The sequence below is a fragment of the Hylaeus volcanicus genome, chromosome 3, assembly GCF_026283585.1.
Source record: "Hylaeus volcanicus isolate JK05 chromosome 3, UHH_iyHylVolc1.0_haploid, whole genome shotgun sequence".
Classification (NCBI taxonomy): Eukaryota; Metazoa; Arthropoda; class Insecta; order Hymenoptera; family Colletidae; genus Hylaeus; species Hylaeus volcanicus.
In genome coordinates this window covers 4872483-4895678 of record NC_071978.1, presented here as the reverse complement: position 1 = coordinate 4895678, position 23196 = coordinate 4872483, and the positions used below count along the sequence as shown (strand labels likewise).

General features: G+C 38.4%; 5 protein-coding genes and 2 long non-coding RNA genes across 9 annotated transcripts in view; 4 read left to right on the top strand and 3 right to left on the bottom strand.

Moving 5' to 3' along the window:
* Positions 1–99: 99 nt before the first annotated feature.
* Positions 100–2995, bottom strand: LOC128873521 (short-chain dehydrogenase/reductase family 16C member 6-like). The gene is made up of 7 exons (XM_054117146.1): positions 2930–2995; positions 2392–2529; positions 2116–2310; positions 1923–2052; positions 1667–1784; positions 1456–1581; positions 100–1020 (listed from the first exon to the last, which is right to left on the bottom strand). The coding sequence occupies exons 1-7, from the start codon at positions 2993–2995 to the stop codon at positions 915–917; spliced, it is 879 nt and encodes a 292-aa protein (XP_053973121.1). The 3' UTR covers positions 100–914.
* Positions 2996–3843: 848 nt separating this feature from the next.
* LOC128874164 (uncharacterized) lies at positions 3844–4986 on the top strand. Its single transcript, XR_008456586.1, has 3 exons — positions 3844–4348; positions 4459–4615; positions 4703–4986. It is a non-coding gene; the product is annotated as an uncharacterized LOC128874164 (long non-coding RNA).
* Positions 4987–5832: 846 nt separating this feature from the next.
* LOC128874162 (ATP-dependent Clp protease proteolytic subunit, mitochondrial) lies at positions 5833–7537 on the top strand. The gene is made up of 4 exons (XM_054118596.1): positions 5833–6383; positions 6541–6675; positions 6839–7229; positions 7290–7537. The coding sequence occupies exons 1-4, from the start codon at positions 6345–6347 to the stop codon at positions 7439–7441; spliced, it is 717 nt and encodes a 238-aa protein (XP_053974571.1). The 5' UTR covers positions 5833–6344; the 3' UTR covers positions 7442–7537.
* Positions 7481–9732, bottom strand: LOC128874161 (protein limb expression 1 homolog). Its single transcript, XM_054118595.1, has 4 exons — positions 9398–9732; positions 8997–9184; positions 8572–8918; positions 7481–8497 (listed from the first exon to the last, which is right to left on the bottom strand). The coding sequence occupies exons 2-4, from the start codon at positions 9151–9153 to the stop codon at positions 8093–8095; spliced, it is 909 nt and encodes a 302-aa protein (XP_053974570.1). The 5' UTR covers positions 9154–9184; positions 9398–9732; the 3' UTR covers positions 7481–8092.
* Positions 9733–10985: 1253 nt separating this feature from the next.
* On the top strand, positions 10986–14924 carry LOC128873197 (G1/S-specific cyclin-E1). The gene is made up of 3 exons (XM_054116582.1): positions 10986–11980; positions 12446–13058; positions 13138–14924. The coding sequence occupies exons 1-3, from the start codon at positions 11967–11969 to the stop codon at positions 13882–13884; spliced, it is 1374 nt and encodes a 457-aa protein (XP_053972557.1). The 5' UTR covers positions 10986–11966; the 3' UTR covers positions 13885–14924.
* Positions 14925–15728: 804 nt separating this feature from the next.
* The window catches only part of LOC128873467 (uncharacterized), a 10429-nt gene continuing 2961 nt past the window's right edge, over positions 15729–23196 (top strand). Inside the window, exons 1-2 of the mRNA XM_054117071.1 lie at positions 15729–16226; positions 22733–23031. Of these exons, the coding sequence (XP_053973046.1) occupies positions 16113–16226; positions 22733–23031 (413 nt within the window). The 5' untranslated portion in view covers positions 15729–16112. The remainder of the gene's footprint in view (positions 16227–22732; positions 23032–23196) is intronic.
* LOC128873468 (uncharacterized) lies at positions 17312–22149 on the bottom strand. 3 transcript variants are annotated; one of them, XR_008456426.1, is made up of 4 exons: positions 21738–22149; positions 19571–20621; positions 17583–18611; positions 17312–17524 (listed from the first exon to the last, which is right to left on the bottom strand). It is a non-coding gene; the product is annotated as an uncharacterized LOC128873468 (long non-coding RNA). The 3 variants fall into 3 exon arrangements; XR_008456425.1 differs by having other exon boundaries at positions 17315–18611; positions 19571–19987; positions 20458–20621; XR_008456424.1 differs by having other exon boundaries at positions 17312–18611.

The window sequence follows — 23196 nt, the reverse complement described above, 5'->3', positions numbered from 1 at the left end:
CTCCTTCATCCTCCTTCCTTCACTCTTCGAGATTCGACGATTTGTTTGGCCTTCTATTCAACTCCTAAGCCCTAAATCCAACACTGGAGTGATCTGAATCAGATGAGAGCAGCCATCAAAAAGGAACAATAGAAGATTTCTTGAGCCATAAAAACAGGATCGAATAGAATTTTCTTAGATTTGAATAGGAATTTCTCATTAACAAGTGGAACAATGTATATTATATTAACCAAGTTGTATTTTGTTTACAAGACCTAACACAGGCACGTTGAATTTATGGACACGTGTGACAGACTGAAAAAGTTGACTTCTCGCACCGTTTATCAATTCACGTGTTTGACAGGACCCAACAGTAACGAAGATACATGGTTTTTCCCAACGTATGAGAAAGTTAATTTTACTGCAGTTTAATAGAGGTGCTAAACAAAGACAAACAATGGCTGCTTCAAGGAAATGGGCGTTTTACAATTTTTGTACGTCATCCTCTAAATTCTTCGAAGTTTTTCAATCATTGAATTGCTCACTTTTATGACTGCAATATAACCTGACATACGGCAACTGGTAATACAAACTAATAAAATATATTTCCACTCAACTGTGACTTCTCAGCCTCATAGCAATTAAACTTCGAAAGTTTCATTGAACCAAATTCGCCCACAAAGGTACCCAAGATAATAACTATAATTGCCACGTTTCTAATTGCACGACTATTTCTAGAAAGTTAAGATTGTATTCTTAGTCAATGCATCCAATTCTTGGGGAAAACATTTCATTTAATCACAGCTTCCGTAATGGAGCATCATCTCTGACGCTATTTGTCTTTCAATTCCTCATTCGAATCGCGTGACATGAACTTAAAAGGCATAGCAACGAAACTAACACAACAGAATGATTAACTTATGCAACTGATAACGTTAGTTCGACGCGACATTTTTGCAGGCGATGAGCTTTTCTCTGCGTTTCCGATCCACATCCGCCAGGAAGTCCAAAATTAATCTCATCACGCTGTCGGGGACCATTCTGAAATTATAATTATTGGAATAGTGTGTTACAATGGCGATAACTTACTTTTAATTAGTTCTTTGTTTGATTATTTATTTTGTGTGGCTTAGATTTGAAGAGCAAAAATGCAATTCAGTTGCAATAACGTCTAAAAAAAAAAAACAGAACAATATTAAGGATATCATCATCGTGACTTGTAATTAAGTTTTAGTTTATAAAATGATCAAATTCAAAAACAGTTCGCCAATACCACTAAATGAAGATTGTTTAATTGGGAGAGTGACTAGTGATTGTTAAAGGTTAATTAATTCGACGAGCAACCAGCCTAGCTGATCATTAATAGTTTATTATACTATCTCGTACAAAATGAGATTAAACTTCAAGCTAATTTCTTTTGTTATTTCTGCAAAATACTTTGTGATTTAATTTTGTTGGGATCGATAGCATTCTGACCTATTAATGGCGTTCAAAGTCAGAAGACACCTTGGTATGGCATACTCTGTGTAATTTCTTCGCATTGCTTTGATCACTTCTTGCGCTGCGTACTCTGGCGATACTGCTCCGAATATGTAAGGAAATCTATGATGAAATTCGAATTTATAATGGTATCGTCAAATGAATATATAATAATATGACATATAGTAATTTGCTAACTATAGCCCACCTGTACTTGGGATCTCTAGCCAAGCCAGTATCTACGTAAAATGGATAAATGGTCGTCAATCGTATGTCAGCTGTTTTAGGATCCAGTCGCAACTCCTCATTAAGTCCTTCCATTAATCCTATAAACGTGAATATTTAATTATGACTAATTATCATAATAATCATTTTTGTTCGGCTTTCCAAGACAGAGCAGAATTATAACGAACGACTCGATTTAAATTCAATTAAAATTTACTTTGTTTCACGAGTTCTTATACCTCTCACTGCAAACTTCGAAGAGCAATACGTGACTTTTTCCGACACCCCGTAGATGCCGCACATACTGCTCAGGCACACTATGTGCCCTTTTCCGTTTTGTATCATGCTTGGGAGGAAAGCCTCTATCGTCTAGCAAAATGAAAAAATCAATTCCTCGGGCATTCCGTCTATACTTAAAATAGACTATCCTACCCAGAAGTGAGCCAGAGTATTAACATCGAACGTCTTCGTGACGAGATCTGAATCCTGATGCAGGAATGAGTGATGGTACAACACGGCAGCATTGTTAATCAGGATGGAGACGTCAGGAATCCCCACTTTTCTCATCAATCTTACAGCTTCGCGTACCTCCAGTCTGTTCGACACGTCGACCACATAGCCATAAACCTAAACAGTTCGAAATCACAAATGAACGTTGCTTAAATAAAACGGATTAGTTGTTCTTTATTCCTAAGTAGCTTTTCTTACTTCCCCTCCATTTTTGGAAACGGCGCTCATCGTCGAACGATTCGCCTCGACGTCTATGTCCCAGCAGACGACTATGCAGCCTAAGGAAGCTAACTGAATGGCCAATTCGCGACCAATTCCGCGTCCTGCGCCGGTGATCTGAAGAAAAGATGTCTAGGATCGTCTGTCTCCTCGTCATTCGTTACATTAAAGTAGTGTTATACATCAGTGGCTGCTCACTCATTGCTCTTAGATAGGACTGAATTTTGTTAGCTTGCAGGACTGTTCAATATCAACGTGAAAATATAAAGTTAACGGTCAAACAAATTCGAGATAACCAATATATCGCGCAGCACTCTGTTGTTATTATTATTATTTGCAGTGCTATTATATTAACGTTAACAATTTCCAAGATTTTTATTCTGTTACACTGTTGTCTTCAAGTCCTGCAGGCTTTGACAAAGGGGAGCCTAAGTGAACTACCCCTTCTATGCACTGCGATCATTTCAGCGCACGACGAGTACGCAAACTAATGGCTCCACTCTATTTTCTAATTTACCACCACAGTTTCTCCTATCAGATTCTTTGAACGAACAGGTACGATCATTTTAACAGCGGCTGCCATCATGGCGAAAGAAATCTTCATCGATAAAAGGAACAGATCATACAACAAACACAAGCATGACGGCTTGAAAACACTCGCTATTCTTCGCATTCTGAATTCTTCACTTGATAGGTAAGGTTATATTATTCGTTAATTTCATGAATACGTGTGGTAGGACTTCAACGAAGCAAGACAATCGAATTTCTACTACTTCAGGGAACCTATAATGTATTGACGCACACTTGGACGTTATAGGGAGACCTCTAAAACAATAAACCCGCCTCGGGGACGTCTTAATTAATCTTTATGACAGGGAATGGTCGTGGCATTCTCTTTTCCCTTCTTGTTTACCTGTCGCGAACTTCAGGGTCTTGATATGGAATTCTAGACTATTATTTTATAACATCTCCATGGTTTTAGACTCATAGATGGACTGCGGATCTTTGTATGCATTTATAGGAAATGTGGATGTTCAAGAAAGTACAAAATGCACATATTATCCAATAATAGAAAAGAATATTGAAAATAAAATTCATATTATAATATTTACAGAATAAAATAAATTCCTATTCAGGTTCACCCTGTGTAGGTAAGTTTGCCACAATTTTCATTTCCCTTCATTTCCTTGTACATTTTCCATTAATTTCTCTTCATTTACTGACACATTTTCTTTTACTTTCTCTTCATTTCTGTGACATTTCCCTTTAATTTCCCTTCATTTCCTTGTACATTTCCCAATAACTTCCTTTCATTTTCCCTTTTCATGGTACCCCTTTCATGCGGCAACCTATGCTAGCCGATTTGTTAGGTCGGTTGTCATCTTGTAGGCGCAAGGATGCACCAGTATACGGCAACCCATACTGGTTGGTCTATCGGTTCGGTTGTCATCTCGTAGGCGCAGAAATGCCTCTTTAATGCGGCAACCTTTGCTCAGAGACGACAGCAGCGCTGCAGTTGAACAACGCGATAGCGGAGCAGCCTGGAGCAGCCACATTGCCAGAAGCAATATTTTCTCGCGATTCTTTTTCTAAAATACTCTTTGTATCATGATAGATGACTCATGATCACTCATGATAAATAATTCCTTCAAATTATAAAAATAAAAATAGCACGAGAAAGGCATTACGCTGATGAAACCATGTATGCATCGTACATCATTAAAATAAATGACGATATTTCGATTTGATCGTCATATTTGTGTAAACTCTGTACTGCGTATCGTATAAATAATTTCCGAAAAATTATTGTAATTAAAATTCTAGTATAAAAAGCGTATATAATTTAAATATGTCGTGTACAGACTGTTCGACTTATTGTCAACCACCAATAATTCCTCCGACAATTATAGCAAATCCTTCTACTAATTCTTGTACAGTAAGTTCTTACGTGCATATGATGAATATAAAATAAAATTTCATTTAAGTACTGTAAAAATATACTCTACTTTTAATCACATTAAATTAATAACTGATATACTTCAACAGGTTTGTTTTTCTGCAACATGTTCCCCATATGCTGTTCTCTCTAATTTTCCTCGCGCTCCTTACTGTGGTTGTTCATCTTACGTTTTGTATTACGATAAATATTCTCCAATCACAACATTACGCAATGTTCGAAGTAATTATACTTGCCCGCCCTATAGTAAGATATAGATTTCCTATACACATATTTTTGAGAATATAATATATATTTTTATATAATCAGAAATAAAAATTTCCTCATTTTCAGCATCTAGCACATACAGATGTTAATTTGAATTCCCTAAATGATATATTGTAATGAAGTAAATTATTCTTATATAAAGGGTCGAACACTTTTTGACAATGATACAAAGTAATATAAAATTGTAATGTATTGTATCATCCTACTTATGTATAAAATGAATAAAAATATATTTATTAATGAATATTTTATTGTGGCATACTGAATAGGACAGATACCAGATTTTCTTGAAATCATTTTACTTTAATATATAATACACATAACATCTGTAAAATACATTATTCTTCTACCAATCACGTACTGGCTTTTGTGAAGCAAATGTTAGTATCCATGTATTGTATGGCCGCTTCCACCTTTGCACTTGATTGTGTCTTGGGTGTTCTTTACATTTTATGTATTTTCTATTGCTCTTCCACAGAACAATGCAACTTTTACAACGACGTTTTAAAACAACTCTCATTTTCATTCCACAGGTAAGATTATACATGGGTAGAGACGGTTTAAGCAGATCTAATGAACCAATTTGGTTTGTATATATACTTGAAACACCTGCTCTACTGCACATATGATGCATGGTACGATTGAAAATACTTGTTGATGGTGCCACTGACATTATTCTTGGAGCTATTGAACTTATAGTATGACACATGGTTCTAAGAAATGGAGATACGTTCATTGTACCTGTAAATATATATTTATACAATTAATGTAAATAGAAGTAGCATATACAATTTTAAAAACTATATTCTTTACAAGTGTGAGATTCCTAACAATATAGAGCAAAATGTAATCTAATCGTATTCACCACATTCGTAATCGTGGCAAATGTAATCAGTTTACTTTTTGCTAAACACAGTTTCCTAAATTACAAGAACGAAGAGTTAGGTTAACTCGAAGAATAACATTGATTTTACTAACCAATAATCCTTAACAACACTTGAATCCAAACTAATGTAACAGTTATGGAAAATATGAACTGTGCAACGTGCCTTGAGTTTCGTTGTAATTGCAAAATTACATTTATTTTATAGTAAAATCTGAAGTCAGTTCATGCTATCCATGTACAACGATAATAAAGCACGATTCACATGTACTGTTTTATAGATAAAACTTTCATCACATACCAGTGTACATAGTATACAGAATGGAAAAATTATTAAAATAATTAGGTTATCACAACTGTCACAACGTAAATAAAAATAACTCGTATAAAAATAAGTTGACTATTTATGAAACATTTAAAACAAGTTAGTCTCAATCGACATACGATAAAGATTATTCGCCGTTGAATATTCTGATTCGCTCGAGTGAATAGTTTGATATAAAAAATAAGTTACGCTAAATATTTTCGCGTATTAAAAAAAAGCATAAGTTAAGAGAGATAAAATATAACCTGCAAAAGATAAAATATTCTTAAACGAAAAATAAATGATTTTCGACACGTTTTGTTAATTATGATAAAGTTATCATTGACGTATCATAGAAGAACTGTTTGTTGGTATTGCTTGATCAACAGTTCATTTTAAAATAATTCTTTTGGTTTAGGTTATGTTTTATTTCTTATTCATTCTATAAAGTTTGTAAGCGAAGCATTGTTCTGCATTGATACGTATTCGTACTGTATGAAACTAAACGTTAAATTATCAAAATGTTATTACGAAAGATAAGCACTTTACTACAAGTTTCTGTAAGTATTTTATATAACGGATAAAAATAATAGAATCGTTTAGTGACACCATTTATCTCAATATTTAAAAACTTTAATCGTAGAGTACTATTACTACCAATTATAATCGTTTCTTTAGTATTTAAAATATTAATAAAAAATATTTCGAATTCCATAGGTTTCTGGTCAAAACATAAGTAAAAGATACCTAAATTTTGTACCAATTGTGGTAGAGCAAAGTGGACGAGGTGAACGTGCATACGATATCTACTCACGTCTTTTAAAGGAACGGATTATATGTCTAATGGGCCCGGTACAAATTAAAACATGTCATATTCATATATAAAACGTTATATTAAAATTTAAAACCTTCTAAAAATCATAGTATTAGTAAGACATTGTAATGTGTTTTTTTGTCTACTCTGAAAATAGTTGTCTGGATTTGTTAAAATAAAAAGGAATATATTATTTTATAGATCACAGATAATGTATCTTCCGTAGTGATTGCTCAACTGCTGTTTCTTCAGTCAGAAAGTAGTAAAAATCCAATTCATATGTACATTAATTCACCTGGTGGAAGCGTAACAGCAGGTCTTGGTATATATGACACCATGCAGTATGTTCTTCCTCCAGTTGCAACATGGTGTGTAGGGCAAGCATGTTCAATGGCAAGTTTATTATTAGCGGCAGGGTCAAAAGGAATGCGTCATTCATTGCCCAATGCAAGAATTATGACGCATCAACCATCAGGAGGAGTATCTGGCCAGGCTACAGATATTCAAATACAAGCTGTAGAGATATTAAAGCTCAAAAAGCAAATTAACAACTTATATGTTAAACATACAGGCATGGATCTAGAAAAAATAGGTATGTCAATTTATAGAGCTATGTTAGTTCAGCTTTTTTCAATGTATTATAATTTTACAGAACGTTCTATGGAAAGGGATAATTTCATGAGTCCATTTCAAGCAAAGGAATTTGGAATAATAGATAAAGTACTAACTCATCCTTTGCAAGAGGAAGAAGAAGATACTACAAAGTTAACAGAAACTTCTCTTGAGGCCACTTTGCAACCTTGATACTAGGATTAGGAGATAAACCTAATTAAAATTACGAAATTTTATTAAAACATGTATTTATCAATATCTAAAAATAGTAATAAAATATTTTTAAGACAATTACAATCTATATCGTATGCGTTTTGCTCGTATTTCGTAAACTTTACGTACGTATAAAATATAGAACGACGACTTAGTAGATGATAAACATATGAATTAATATTTTAATAACAAATCATTCGAATCACTTTGACATAATTCCTCGAACAAGCACAATATATCACTAAGCATTTCTTGTTGTATGATAAAAATATATAATGCTATGATTATAGGAAAGACTGCATAAAGTAGTAATGGAAGACGAGATTTTGTATCAAAACGTATGTATATACAAATTATGAATAATTTTGATTTAAAAATTGGCAGTTACTCGCTTAAAGTATTCTTAAAAATACGTCAAGTTTATAATCCCATTAATAATCTATTATCACCAAAAATTCTTCGTAGAAAGGACGGAATTGTTTACGTGTCTCAATGCTAAACAATGATAAAGCACTTCACGTTATAGCGACATTACAATATCTCATTAAAAAAACATATATTCCCTTAACACCAGCTTTTGCAAAACCAGTTCCATATATGTTCTTAAATCGCATTATCCTTCTATTAAAATCACTGGGGGCATACTTGAGCGTGAGCAAGCATCAATATATCTTTTTTCTCTTTAGGAAATCGAAGTTCCCTGCCAGCTAACCGTGCCGCCTCAAGCTCTCTTTCAGCTAATGCCAGTTCCATGGCGACAACGCCACCGCCGCTTTCGTGCTCTCTTGCTACCCAATCTAACGCCATTTGGCTACGCATATCGTCATCCAAAGCTCTATGACTGTAATGAGCCACTACTTCTTGTCTACTGCATTGCCTTTCCCTCATAGCTTTCAAAGATCCATTCCAATGAAGTAATTGAAAGACTATCATTAACTCTTGAAATTCTAGCATTGTTCTTCCACGATTGCATTCTAACATAAAACGAAACGCCCCTATACCTATGTTCGGATCCTCTTTCTCGTCTCCGTTTCCCTACAAATAGAGAGCAACTTAAATAGCAATCTAAGATGCTTAAATATACTCAAATATATAAGCAAACAACGTACTTGCGCTTGGTTACCAACATTGTTGGATGGTGCAGAAGGCTTGGCAAAGCTAGCTCTTGCTTCTGCAACAGCTTTCTCTATGAAATCATCTGTTATTTTTCTTGCAGGATGCTCATTAAAAACAGAATTCATTAAAGCAATTTTTGCTGCCGATCTACGGGCTTCTGCTTTAGTGGGACAGTTTTGGAAGCTACCAAAACATGATCCTCCAGGAAGAGTCACATAACAAACGTAAGGCGGACTGGTACCAGGAACAGATTCATAAATAACTAAAGCTCCATTCCTTAGCTCAGTTCCTCTGCTCTGTTTCATTTGCCAAAATTCTTGTAGTGCTTCTACTACATTTACTATAATAAAAATAGTAAATAATAAGTAATCAGTATAGTTAATTTTATATTAAGAAAATTTGATTATTATTTGATTACCTCTTCCATAGCCTTGAGTATGCTTTGCAAAGCTATTAACAACAGCCTCCACAGCTTCCTTCAACACTTGTTTATCCCTGGCATCTACCAGTCCACCAGTGATCCCCATATTTTCAGGAACACGGGATTTTGTTTTAACCGGCATAATGCCCTGCATCACCTTTCACAAGCTCATGTACATTTACGTTCTGAAAGCATGATCATTTCATAAAAACAATTGACAAAGTACATTCTTTGATAATATTACTGTAAACTGCAGAAATAAAAGGAGTAGTGACTCGAAATAAAAAAGAGCAAGTAATTGACAGCGCGTAAATACAGTTGTTCGTTCGATGCTCCAATTGAGAATGGATCAACGATACGATAACAGAGAATGAACAAGGTACGAGGTGTCTACGTACGTAGTTAAAGTCAGCGGAACAATGTTAGCGAGGACCGTGTTTCTGAGATGATGGATCTGACGGCTCCCGATTGTCGTGCGTGTGACGAGATGGTGCAGCAATTGCTGCGACACAGAAGGCATCAGTCGTAAGACGAAACCCAGGAGGCCCACCTTCAGAGACTAGGATGCCGAGGAATTCGCGTAAATTACTCTCCGATCAGCGCACCGAGCGCTACGGGATCAAATTGCAAGATACATATAAAGCGTTTAATGGCCCCGGACCGCTGACGATTTCCAGAAAACCAGGGCTGTGCGTGTCACTCAGGCACCCCGTGTTACCTAATTGTCACCGAGGCTTGCCAACTGAACGTCACGCTTTCTACCAGGAACAGTATCGGATTCGTTTCACGTGGAACCCCTATTCTAATTATACGGGGTGTCTTGATTCTCCTCTATTCGAAGAGGATTCAAAATGAACAGTTATAGGTTATAGCAATTAATACTAGTGTTTCTCAAACTGTGGCGTCATAAGCACTCAGGAGAAGAAAGAAAGAATCTATTAATCTATTAACAGAGAGCTTAAGCACTCAGAAGAAGAAAGAAAAAGCTTGAAAGCTTTGTAACAACTGAAATTTCTTATTCGTTATTTGTCATTTTTCATTCTGTTTCTGTTGAGAACAGCAAATTTTAATTCAATCTAAGAGATTATTACATCTGACAATGTTACATGTGTTCTTAGTGAAATACATGAACTAATAGAAATGGCACAGAGACGTTTACACTCGACAGTTGAAGCTTCTTCAAAACTGCAATTGCGAATCTAGCGCCATGCGTGAATTACTTCTGCAACCGCAATGATCTGTTGATAAAAGAGGGCTGGATGAAAAGTAGTAACCGCACTTACCATTCTTGTGTTTGATGGTAATATTCGTTAACAATAATTGTAATATTTCGGAAAATCATTGCTGTTTTCCGATGTAGTATACGAAAGAAACTAGAAGTACATCTACGCAATACATTTATGTTGATGCATACACACTGATACCATGAATTCATTTCTATCATCCCAAAAAATTAGATTTAATCGACTAACTAAAAGAGAAAATTAACTACCTATTATATTAAACATTCTGTCGAACAATCTGTCAATAATTCCTACTAAAAAGTTACACTAGATATACAATTCTCAACGCAAAGACTACACAAAGTCCGAACAGGTAAAATTTTATTGCCTCCTAAAGAGGCCCCCCTAAATTCCATTGTGTCTTGGGTCCTACGAAGGTGTAATGCACCACTGAAGTACAGTTACTTTCGTTGTCCCCTAATAAATAAGCAAACGTTGCGAAGTAGCCTAACTTCTAACTTGCAAGACACCAGGTAGGCAAGATACGTGGCAGGGCGGTCTTGTTTTTATTTCCATGGTTCCCGATCGCGGTTAACAATTTACGCGCGCACATTTCCCGCGTGGTCACGGGCGTAAGTGCATGCGTGCATAGTAACGCATTGGTGTGCGTTACGACAGATCAGCTGAGCGCCAGCTGTGTTTCTCGTAACGGCCAATAGGAAACGCGCGTGGATAGCACAGCAGCGCCGCGTATACACGGCCGGTGACCACAGGTTTGGCGTTCCCGCGAAAGTAATTCATAAACGACAGTTCTCGTTTGAAAAGCATTATTCTGTGTGCACATGCATGTTTTCACGCGTTTGTAAGCCTGTTCTACTCGACCTGTGCACCGTGTGTTAAAGTGTGATCATATTTTCGTGTGTTTCCCTGAAAAATTCGCGGTATAATCGAGCGGGAAACACAGATGCGCAGTACGCGTGGGTGCCGCAACTCCTCGGATTTATGCATCGTCTAAATGATGTATTTTGGGTTTTGAAACGAATGTATCGCATCGCCAGGGTAAAACACGACTCCCCTGGTTAAAGGACTGTGATTTATACGGATTTCCACGAGATTTTACTACGGAAAAGTGTCTGGACAACCAAGCGTCTGTCATAGGACGCCAATGCAGCACCATGTTTGCATAGTCCTTAATTTCGACTCGTGTCCGTGAAAGTAATGGTGTTTACCCACGGGAATTAAGTAATTGGACTTCGAAGAAGGTGTTGAGCGGAAATTTGGAATTTTTTTCCCCCTTTGAGGTTATGGTATACATATAGAGGGCGTGACAGTGCCAGATTGCAAGCAGGGGTTGGTCATCGTTTCGCGCGCTGGTCTCCCGCGCTTCGACTTCCACGTCCCTTATTTTTCCGAAGATTTATCGTTCTGTGATACCACGAGGCTTGAAATAATTTTAGAAAGGACTCGAAGGAATATTTGTGCAACGGAACTCGTCGCGGGTGAAAAGTTATTATATAAAATATCGAATCAAAGGCAGCCAAGTATACGTGCATGATGGCGATCGGGTGCGTGTAAGTTTCGCGCGCTCTTTTACTTTTCGGCGTTTTCCTGGGAAAATTCTCGTGCGTATTTTGTAAAAATTCGTGGGACGTTCAATCGAACCATCAGTCAATTTGTGTTCAAATTAAAAACGCCCGTTACCGTTCGAAATATTTTCTGAACACGTCGACAATTCTGCAGCAAGATGCCACAGACGAGGTGAGTGAACGACTTTTCATTTGGCCGTGAAATTCCGTTAGTTTTCCTTGTTATTTTAGTACGAGTATTTTCAAGTTATTTAGAATAGATTTCATTGATCTGAGCGAGTTGCTGCAATTCTTGATTCCGAAAAAAATGCTGAAATATGCGTGTATAACCTTTTTTAATTTGTACTCACTTCTCAAGAGTTCTACGAATATTATACCAATAATATGCGTAGAAATTTTTAATTTATTGTTTTGTGAGATATTTATGAGTAGCTGTGTTACTTTGTAAAGTATCTGTATGACGTGTATGGTTCTAAAAAAAATATTATACGTTCTATGACGTACTTCTCTATTATACTCCAAAAGTGCCTTTCATCTACTATGTAATAACATTACATTCGGTTTATTCAATTTAAATGAATATTTAGAAGTACTGGGATGACAAAAATAAAAAGTTCTTTCTTTTTTGTCTATACAGTTTACAGGGAAAGAAGTCACAGACTTACTTGCAAGGGGGCAAAGTGGTAACACAATCTTTAAAACGCAAAAGGCGTACAACAGAAATCTCTGAGGATTCTGAAAATGTGTATCCGCCTAGTAAAGTACCGGCATTGTCAAATGCATCATACACAGAATCATGTCATACAGTACATTCATTAGAAAATTCATGTACACCACATCAAGTGTCTCCATTGAAGGAGCAACAAGAGCCAGCCACATGGTCTGAACTACGAAGTGCTACCTGTTTTTTAACTCCTTCATCTTCTACAAATGTAACAAACAGGCCAAGTCCATTGCCTTCATTTTCTTGGGCTGATGGTTCTCAGGTCTGGTCTCTCATGTGCTTGGGAGATCAAAAGACCATTACCCAGAGGAATCCACAATTGTTTCAAAGGCATCCAACATTACAACCACGAATGCGGGCAATTTTGTTGGACTGGTTAATTGAAGTTTGCGAAGTATACAAGCTACATAGAGAAACTTATTATCTTGCAATGGATTACATAGACAGATATTTGTCCATACATCAAAATGTACCCAAAAATCAGTTGCAATTAATAGGCATCACCTGTCTTTTTATAGCTGCCAAGGTTTGTACTTTGTTTCAGTTTCTTTTATATTATATTTAAATTAATCAATTAATTTAATGAAACTGATTTTTGTTTATAGGTTGAAGAAATATATCCACCTAAAATAGCTGAGTTTGCATATGTAACTGATGGCGCATGCACAGAGGAAGAAATTTTAGGGAAGGAATTAGTAATTTTAAAAGGCCTTGGATGGAGTTTATCTCCCATCACTGCTCCTGGTTGGCTTAATATTTATATGCAAATTGAATCGGGTGATTGGTCAAGGCCAAATGCTTTTATTTATCCTCAATATGGGGGTTTACAATATTCCCAAGCAGCTCAATTGATAGATCTGGCTACTTTAGATGAAGGAAGTTTGAAGTTCTCCTATAGTCACATTGCAGCAGCAGCCATCTATCATACACAAGGAAGGGAATGTGCTTTGAGAGTATCACGCATTCCATGGGATCAACTTGCAGCATGTGTCAAATGGATTACACCATTTGCAATAACAGCAGCAGAAGAAGGTTCTCAGTTCCTTTTAAGATCCGCAATACCACCTGTAGAGTCTCATTCTGGATCTGGACTCAGGGCAACAGTCCCTAATATAGTAATGGACGAATCGCATCGTATACAAACTCATGTAGTCGATTTGAATATGTTAGAAAGGGCACAGCAACGATTAGGGGATGAAGTCCCTTCTGGTGATGTAAACGAATCCGATTCGAACACTGAATCTGGTAGACAGAGCCCAAATGAAAGTGGTCTCTTAACTCCACCATCTAGTAGTCAAAAGAATTCAACCTCACCATCGCATCCTCCACCACAGTTACATCCGTATACATAATTAAATAATGACAAACACTTCATCCTTTAACGTGGAGTGTTTTGTTTATTAACTGCTGGTGAATGATTTTAATTAGACACGGTAGTGTATATGTCTACTAGGAAATATCATGTAAATGCTTCAAACTGTCCTGCCTTGTGTAAAATCGCACATGCGGTAGTAAGTACGGGATTGCATTAGTGCACGATAACGACAGTATATACTGTATATTATCGTAAATAATACGGTGCTTCCCATTTAAATCCATTGTTTCGCACAATGGTACTTCTATTTGTAATAATAAGACTTACAGTACAAGGTGTTAACCATTTTCTATAGTGCCCAAAGTGGCACAGAATCTATTTAATATTACTTGTTTTATCGTAGACGTTTAAAGAACAAGTGCCTTGTGTGAAGAAACGTAAACTTACATAGAAGCCTATGGCTAAGTTCTGTGATTATACCCCTGCAGTGAAACTTGTTGAATTATATTAATATGTTAGGATGAATTAATAATGAATAATCTTTACTATTATCACAAATCCAGATAACATTAGTGCCTGCGAAAAGTGTCCTTAAAACAAACTGTTTTTATTAGTTACAAGGAGAACATTGTGAATAGTATTCTTTTATATAACTCGCTTTATCTTAACGCAACGTATTATAACAATGCGTTATTGAGCTGGGTGAATGTATTTTTATGTATATGTACATTGTGAGGTACTAATAATAAGCATAGAAAAAAAATGAAAAAAAATAGCTGAGAGGGTGCGAGGGGATGAATGTGAATGCGAAGTATAAGACTACTAATTATTGAATAAGATTGAATCTTCGTGATCCATGTACACTGCCATGCACGTAGTGACGCGGTGATTTATACACATTTGTATGAAAAATTTGACAATAAACATTTGTAAATCTTAAAATTGAATTGAAGAGTTCTGTCATTACACGTACTGTCATGTTTAAATAATACAGTGACGAGGTTCACAAAATATCGATCACATTCGAGTCTAGGCGCGTTCGTTCGACGAATGATCCAAGTGCCAGATTTACCGCCATATTTGCGCATGCGCGACCTGAAACGTTGTGGCCGCGAAGTTTACATTCAATTCATTTTTATAATATTTTATTACTACTTTATGTAACGTAAACTGGCGTCCAAATCAGTCCTGGCCAACACGCGGCCCGCCGGGTGATTTTGAATTTCTATTGAAACTTTTGTTTCTCGTTGTATATGTACAAAAAATATTAAATAAATGAAAACACGTATGTGCGAAAATTGCGGCAATTCTGGCAACTCTGCCTACGAGGCGCCAGCAGTGATGGACATTCGTGGGATTTTTCCTGATCATGCGCATTGGAGCGAGCGTTGCAGTCCTCACTGCTGTATACACTTACTTAGAATTTAGGGTACCATTGGATCCCAGTAAGGAACAAAATATAATGTCCTCTTCTTTTCCTCGATGATTCTTGACGTGGACGGCTGCGGTTCATTATCCATTTTTTTTTTAATTTTCCCTAATATTACACTCAGGAACACTAACACTCTTGTACTTAATTTGTCCGTTAAAAACGCGGGAAAATTGCACAGGCCCCTTAAATACACCTTCTCTGGCGGTTCGGATACATGTATGGTAGCAGACGACATGTAGCTGTGACGTCAGCGTACGCATGCGCAGAAAGGAATTCCTCGAAGGAAAAATCCTACGAGTGTCCATCACTGGGCGCCAGTGTGCTATGGTCGATGACCGATCGAACGTCGGAATCGATATTACCAACCGCGAAAACAGCACACTAGCGCCACAACGTTTCGTCGAGAAACGCTGCGATTGGCTGGTTTCTTCGCATTCAAGTTGTCAAACGCCAGATACGGCCGTTAAGAAAGCGGTTGCATGCTAAACATCGTAACGTTGGCGGTATCGTGGAACCTATTCGCGTTATTTCGACGAGGTTTCTTCAGTTATACACGCGTCCTGATATTACTCCAAACCCACACGATTAAACGTGACCCGAAGTGATTGTGAAACTTGCCATGAATGCATGCTCGAAGCAAATCGTCTCTTTGTTCCCAGCGTCGTAGAAGAGAGTGTGAATGCCTACACCGATAAATTTTAAGTGGCCTCTGTGTGCGAAACGTTTCACCGATCAACGTGAATTCTGGATTTGTATTCGACGATAGTGCAGCAACGAGCACGTTTGATGAACCAAACAACGCATCTGGGAAAAGTTTGATTTGCATCGCCGGGATGTCGAACCCAAGGAGTATCAGTGGTTCAGTTCGAGAAGGCACCAGGGTTGTGCTTCGAGAAATCACGGCATCCCTTCATAATTCACCTCCTCTGCAACCTCCTCGTTGCAAGGTATCTATACATTCAAGATATTATCTGTCCTTAACTTACTTGAACGCCAGGAGTATCGAAGCTGCAGGCAGTATTCCTCGACGAGGAACAAAATTTTGTATAAATACTGTTTTACAAGACACCTTAATGTTATTCGCATATTCGTCGTTTTTATCTTCTACCAATGCCCTTCCCCCTCCCTGTTGGGTCTTTTCTCTTGTTTTTATTGCTAACAGTCGCTAACAGCCGGAGGATCCCTATAAATAAACCCTGAATCTCCAGAAGCACCTTGAAACCAAAATAAGTTTCGCTTCTCGTGCGGGAGCATTTCTTTGACGTACGAAAAGGATATGCACACTCGCGTAAATTTCATGAAATTACATATTTTGTCACGAAGAAAATTAGATGTCTCCTCGAAGAGAGAGACACCGCAAATGGTAACAAAATTATTTATCGTTTTTTTAAAACTCGGAGCTACACGTAACAATCGCTGAGGAAACGAATTGTAATACCTTAGATGAGACACTGCATAACTGTAGACCCTTACGTATTCGTAGATATCCTAATATCCGTCACGCAGGCGGAATAATAAATTAAGGAGAGTACAGTTATTTACCATTCGATCTACAGGACGAGGAACCCGTTCGTAAAAAGATTTTCCATTTTTCGCGCCCACGAAAGAAAACCTGGTTTATCCGTTGAACCGGTTCTATGCAATACTAAAGAAAAAACGCATTCCCGTTTCTGTTTACGGAAATTGCGTAATATATATCGATGAAAGACGCGATCTTTTTGTAAGTATATCATTTTTCATTCTTTATAGACATACGCGTCTATGAATTTTATTCGCGTATCTGTTTCGTAAATTTATACTTTAATCGCGTTATAACGGATTATTGTGCAACGAAGTTCGGAGAAAGTATATTAAAAATCATTTCTAATGATCTCCTACAAACAGCTACTTAAAACACATTAGATTGCAAGTGTTTGGCAATCTCCTCTGTCGAGTTAATCTTATCTACCATACATAGAGCTCGATCGCGCTCTAACTACTTCTAACCGCGTCACTATCTCCACTCGAGAGAAAGTGTCGATTTAATAAGGATAACTTGAAAAATATATTCATTATTCACTATTTACAGGATACATATCGTTAGAAGTAATGGCATTACATCTACATAAAATCGAAATTAACGTAACTAAAAGTTTTCATTAAAGATACTCGTCTAAAACTGTGTAGTAGTTTTATATCTTTAATTCAGATATTGTACAGATATGTTCTACACAACTTTCACGCATAAAGAATAGTTGCTTTTAATCTGAAAAGTAGAAATTTATATTAATTTTATACATACAGTTTTCAGGTGTTTTAAATACCTCTATTGTCAATGACCCCTGTTGACAATGTGTTGAGATGGACTGGGAAGCTCGAGCCAAGTTTCAAGCCACAAATACTATAACCCACTAGCCTTGAAGACTAGCATTATACGCAAGCTTTGAGGACTCAGCTTTGAAGGTTGAGCCTCGGCCTCCTACCGCGTGATTTAATCCAATTACGGTTTTAAAGCAGTAATATATAGCCTATGTGCAATCTGTTTATGACAATTTTACGATTTCTCACATCAAAGTAGATACAGTTGGGACTCTAGTAGCGTTCACTAATGATAGAATTAATTTCAGAAGCCAAATATAGTTTGAGCTAAAGATCCCTAAGGCTCAAGCTTTGTACACCATTACTTCATACCAAATGCTCTCGGATACGAACGGATTAAAATTCAATTTCTCTCGATCGAAGCTCAATTTACCAGCAGAGTATTCGAGCCTGAGATTAACGAGTATCCACGTGTCACTCCAGATAGCGCCACGCCGGTCGCACCTCTGACGTGCCTCGAATCGTCGTATCCCACCACTTCCATAGTTGGTGATCTCCGTAGCATAATGCCCTGTGCGGCGTGTGCGCGGTTCGGCGTTAGAACAGTAGGGCATAGCAAGTGTTAGTACGCGTATTATCGTAGCAGAACGGTGGCGATGACTCTCACATTGCCGGTTGTCTTACTTTGCGGCATAGATTTACGGTTCACGTTCGACGCCGTCTAACCGCGACGCCTGGTCACGGGATTGCGAAATCGTTCTTTCCAAAGGTGAGGTGAGACGCCGTGCAGCGTTTTCCCAGTAGCGCAAGCTTCGTCGCGTGCACACACGCATACTCACACTTATATTCCGTCTCTGTCGCGCGTGCCAGCCAGTGGTAGTGGTGGATGTCTAGAGTATCGACTGGAGAATGCGCTGCGCTAATATTAGAATTTCTGCCAGAGATATCTTCCGTTGATCGTCACCTTCGGTGAGTGCCGTGGTCTTTCTGGGGAATCTATCGTGGAGACGAACAGACTGCGTGGGTGTTGGTACCTGTCGACCCAGACATAAGGTTTTTTCGTTCTTATGTCGGATCGAATGGAACTGAGCAGAGTCAGGATGATATCTGTACGCAGGGGCGGATCTAAGGAAGCATCTACGTTGGAGGCCCCCCAAGGCACTGATGGGCAAAACCCTAGGCTTCGAATAAATCTGAAGTTTGCCGATATGTTTGTCTCGTTTCGTCTTTAGAACATTTTCCAAAGAAAAAATTTTGCCCATCTCTGCCCCAAGGGTCTCCTTTATTTCTTCAGTTTATAATTGAATCACTATTCAGAAGTATAGGACAACCTTTCTTGGTCTTGAAGATTGTCGACATTTTTTAACATCATTCGCTTTTTGTTAAGTACGTCAGAGAAGTAAAAGGAAATAACTCCAATAAGTCTTGATCCGCCACTGTCTATACGAGTCGTGTTCGCGATGCTTAAGACAGGTTAAGAGAGCACAGGGGATGAGAGAGACACACCCCTGTGAGAGGTATCACTTCGCCCACTTACTCTTTTTCCCTGTCATCGCGGCCAGATGGGAATGACTCATGCGAATGCGAGTGTTGTGGTCTCGATGATGTCAAGAACGCTCCGAATAAGGAGAGCGCGAGCTTCTCGAGTTTCGAAGTGAATCGTTTCTGATCGCATCGCTTCGTTCGCTTGAATGCCTCGGATACGGTTTGCTCGAGTGAACGCGTTCAGTTTATACCGCACATTAACAAGTAAAAGCGCACGGTATAGTCGTCACGGTTCGCGGAAATGTCCTTATAATTCGTGGTGCTCCAGGAGTGAAGCATCGACACTGTGTTTTTACCCAGATATGAACAGATTTCGATTCGAATAAGAGGTGACGAATAAATCTCTGCGTAGAGATCAACTCATAATATTTAAATGACGGTTTTATTTATCACATAACGCGCTCGAAAATGTTTCTCTTTAAATGTCTACGGATGTTTCTATACCTACTTCGATCGATTGCCCGCGAGTCCATAATCGAAGTTACTCGTGGTACGCTTACGAGAGTGTGGGATGAGCTTCTTTTGTTACCAGCTGCTTTTCGCGTTTGAAAAATGTCGTAGGTAAACAATGCACGCCTGCTCCTTTGTTTCGCTCAGTGACGGATCTAGACTAATCAAGGCATGGGAGCTAATTATATCGAGCTCTTTCCTTTTCTGAAATGAGAATTACGAAAAGAAAATTATTATTATGAAATTGTTCAACCCTACCAAAGGAGTCAAATCGTCATTCGAATAGTATCTTATAGTTTTATGGTAGATCCATCCCTGGTTTCGTTGCACTTGTTCACTTACATACGGTATTCGCGTTCGGCTGTTTACAGTATGATGTCAATCAGTTTCGTGCGTTTGAAAGGCGCCTTAATTGCTATGCAGGGATAAAACAGTCATTAGCGCGTTAATTGCCACACCGAAACGCTAGCATATGTACGACGTTATGCACTACGAGCACATCAACTGAATATATTCAGTAAACGCGTGGATCTCACAATTTAGATAAATTTGATGAGTGTCAAGTTTGATTCTTGCTTTCCGAAAAATGGTAAAATAATTCTATTATATCATAAGGAGAATTCTGCGTACAAAATTTAATTAACATTCATAGAACAATATTGCATTTCGCGAAACGAGGAGACCAGCGTAAGTACATAGAAGCTTGCACGCATGCGGCGGTTAGCGTACGGAATTACTGTGTGGTTTACATGTTCTACTTTCTAAATGCGTTTGTTTCCTACAGAGAAAAACAACGTTGGCGTAGAACTTTCCTGGTGTTAGTTTAGAACACATGAAGTTTTCGATTTCGGTTTAAAAAATAGTTGTCAATATTGCACGGCGTACCCTGTGTAAAAGTGTTCTTCTTGAGGTTTCTTGACAAATTTGGCATCGATGTCCCCACTTGAAAAAAGTCACCATACCAAATTTGATCAGGCAAAGTAGGCCAGTATACGGTGAATTCTGTCTAAGAGGCGCCGCCTCGAATCAAGGCCATGCCTCTTGGAGGTCTATTAAAATTGTACGTTACTAGGAAATTAATCCACTTTATTTTCTAATAAAGTGGAGTTCCATTTTAACTCCAAGGTTAACAAAACTTCACAATTATTCCGGGGAAACACTCCGCATTGATTGCGATAAAGTGAACAATGGCCCCCCTTTTTAAAAACAATCGGTTCCGTCCGAGGAGCTTGTTCAACGGGGAAACTGGAGCAAACCGACGGCTGTAAAAATGAGAAGAAACGGGCGGGAAAAAGATACACAAAAGCGGAAAGGGGTGAATGGCAAACGAAAGATGTTTCGGTATGGTCGAAAATAAGCGTGTCAGGGGCGAGGATGCATAGGTGGGGAAGTGAGAAAGTTCACGACGTGGGGTTCCATGAACCCGCGTGTAAATATGGTTTCGTATCGGCCCGTCAGTGACAGCCGAAAGTGGAGGTCCTTTGGGAAGTCATGGGGAACTTTGTCCGCAAGGTAATCTCGTAATAAATCGCTTTGAATTAGGGCTGAGACTATCCGAATAAAATTAAGCTTAGTATATTTTATAGGCGCGCAAGTGTTACGAACAAAGCAATGTTTCAGTATTCAAGTGCCGCTATTCAAACAGTGTAGTCGAATATGGTAGCTTAAATAAGAATAATGAATTTGAAGAACTTGATTTATATAGTCCACATCATACGATTTAAATGTTTATCATACGTGTAAAACACTCCGATCATATTTGTGGAATATTTGAATCACTGAAGTGTTCGAATATAAAAAGAGTCGACAAGTAGTCCAAACTCTACTTTGAATCGCTCCGAAACGCTTCGTTTTACATTCACACTAAGCACCAAGTGCTCAACGATCGATAGACTAAAGATTCTCTTGAAATCAGTGGTTTACGTAAGGTGAGGCGCGAATCTTCCCCGCGAGACTCGATGCACGAGATTAAAGGTCACTATTTCGAAACTCAATTTAGTAAGATAGGGATGCCCAATTTAGAAATTCGCCTTGAGATGGTCTTTATCAAACGTACGCGAAGTAAAAACAAACACAGTAAGATTAACAGATTATAATTATAATTAACCAGATTGGGATTAAAATAGATCTAAAAACGGGAATAGAATTAGAAAATCTGTACAAACTGTCGAGATATCCAGGGTGTCTCCTGCAAATTACCACGGTGACTTGTTGCGTCGCGCTGAGACCACATAACAGTGTCGACGATTCTTCGTGCAAGTTTTTGCCTCGACTAGACGAGCACCGGTTCGCTCATAACTGTTCTTGGCATGGATACTCGCTCGAGACTGGCGCAAGATCCAGCAAAACAAAATCCTTCGCGCTCCCTGCCCCTATATTTTATTATTAGTCGCAGCGAACAGCAACAGTTGCGCAATTTCTGAAAGAAATCCGCGAGGTTCGCTTAGGCGTCAGCTGATTCGCTTCAGTGGACGACGAACTGGTCGCTAGACACGCACAGTGAACTCTACGTGTCCACGGGAAATGGAATATATCAATAAGCTGCTGCATCGCGCTGCCGCGATACCAACAAGGACGTTGTCGCCTACGCCACCGGTATTTTGCGTCAGACTCTATGCGTTATTGCCTGCGACTTGCCCATTTCTGCGTAGTTCTCGACGTTTGAGGATTGAAGAGAGTTTGTAGAAATTTGTAGAGTATACTATGTTCATTTCTATGTTCATGAGTTCGGAGCAACAGTTGTGACTGGTGTAGGATTGGAATAGTGTAGACCTCAGCATAGAATTGTGTTTATCGACGTGAGGTATGGTGCTGAATGATTGCAAACTGATTTCCAGTGGTACCGATACACCATGATTGAGATTTGTGTCTATTTCCAGTTAAGTAGGATAGTATGTTGATCAGGATAAGTGCCATTTGCGGATTCTTTTGTTAATTTCTGTGACGGTCGGTTGAAAAGAATACTTGCAATTTCTGTACACTTGTAGTAGCGCAAAGGTCGGTGTAGATTCTTGTTAACCAATGTGGGTTAATAGTTCAATCTTGGAGATTTATTCCACGTTCATCACTTACTCCTGAAACCTTAACCATTAATATTTTTAAATCATGTAAACGGAACCAACTTCAACTTTAATTAATTACATTCTCTTCTGCCCAGCAGAGCGTCAGCGACAATTCACTACAAAAAACAGCAGAGCATGAGGTGAAGGTCCGGTTCGCCCGAGAGTTCGCCGACGTTGGATCGGTCACCTACTCGGCTCCAGAGTCTCTGTCCTCGGCCAGCAGTTTCCAAAGTCTCACCAGCAGCCTCAGCACCAAGAGCAGCAGCGGCATATGCCCAGACTCCGTGCCCCAAAGTCCCAATCAGGTCACAGATACTTCCTATTTGAACAACAGTATACATGGCGTAGAAGACTTGATCCTCGGTTGCGCAACCATACGCCTCAGCAGTGAGGAGGAGTCCTCATTCAAAGCGCTTGAGGTTACCCAGGACCTCAGTCAAAACCAATCGTTCAACGAGCTTCAGACTACTCAAGACATCAGTTCAAACCATACATTAAAAGCGCTTGACGTTACCCAGGACCTCAGTCAAAACCACTCGCTCAACGAGCTTCAGACTACTCA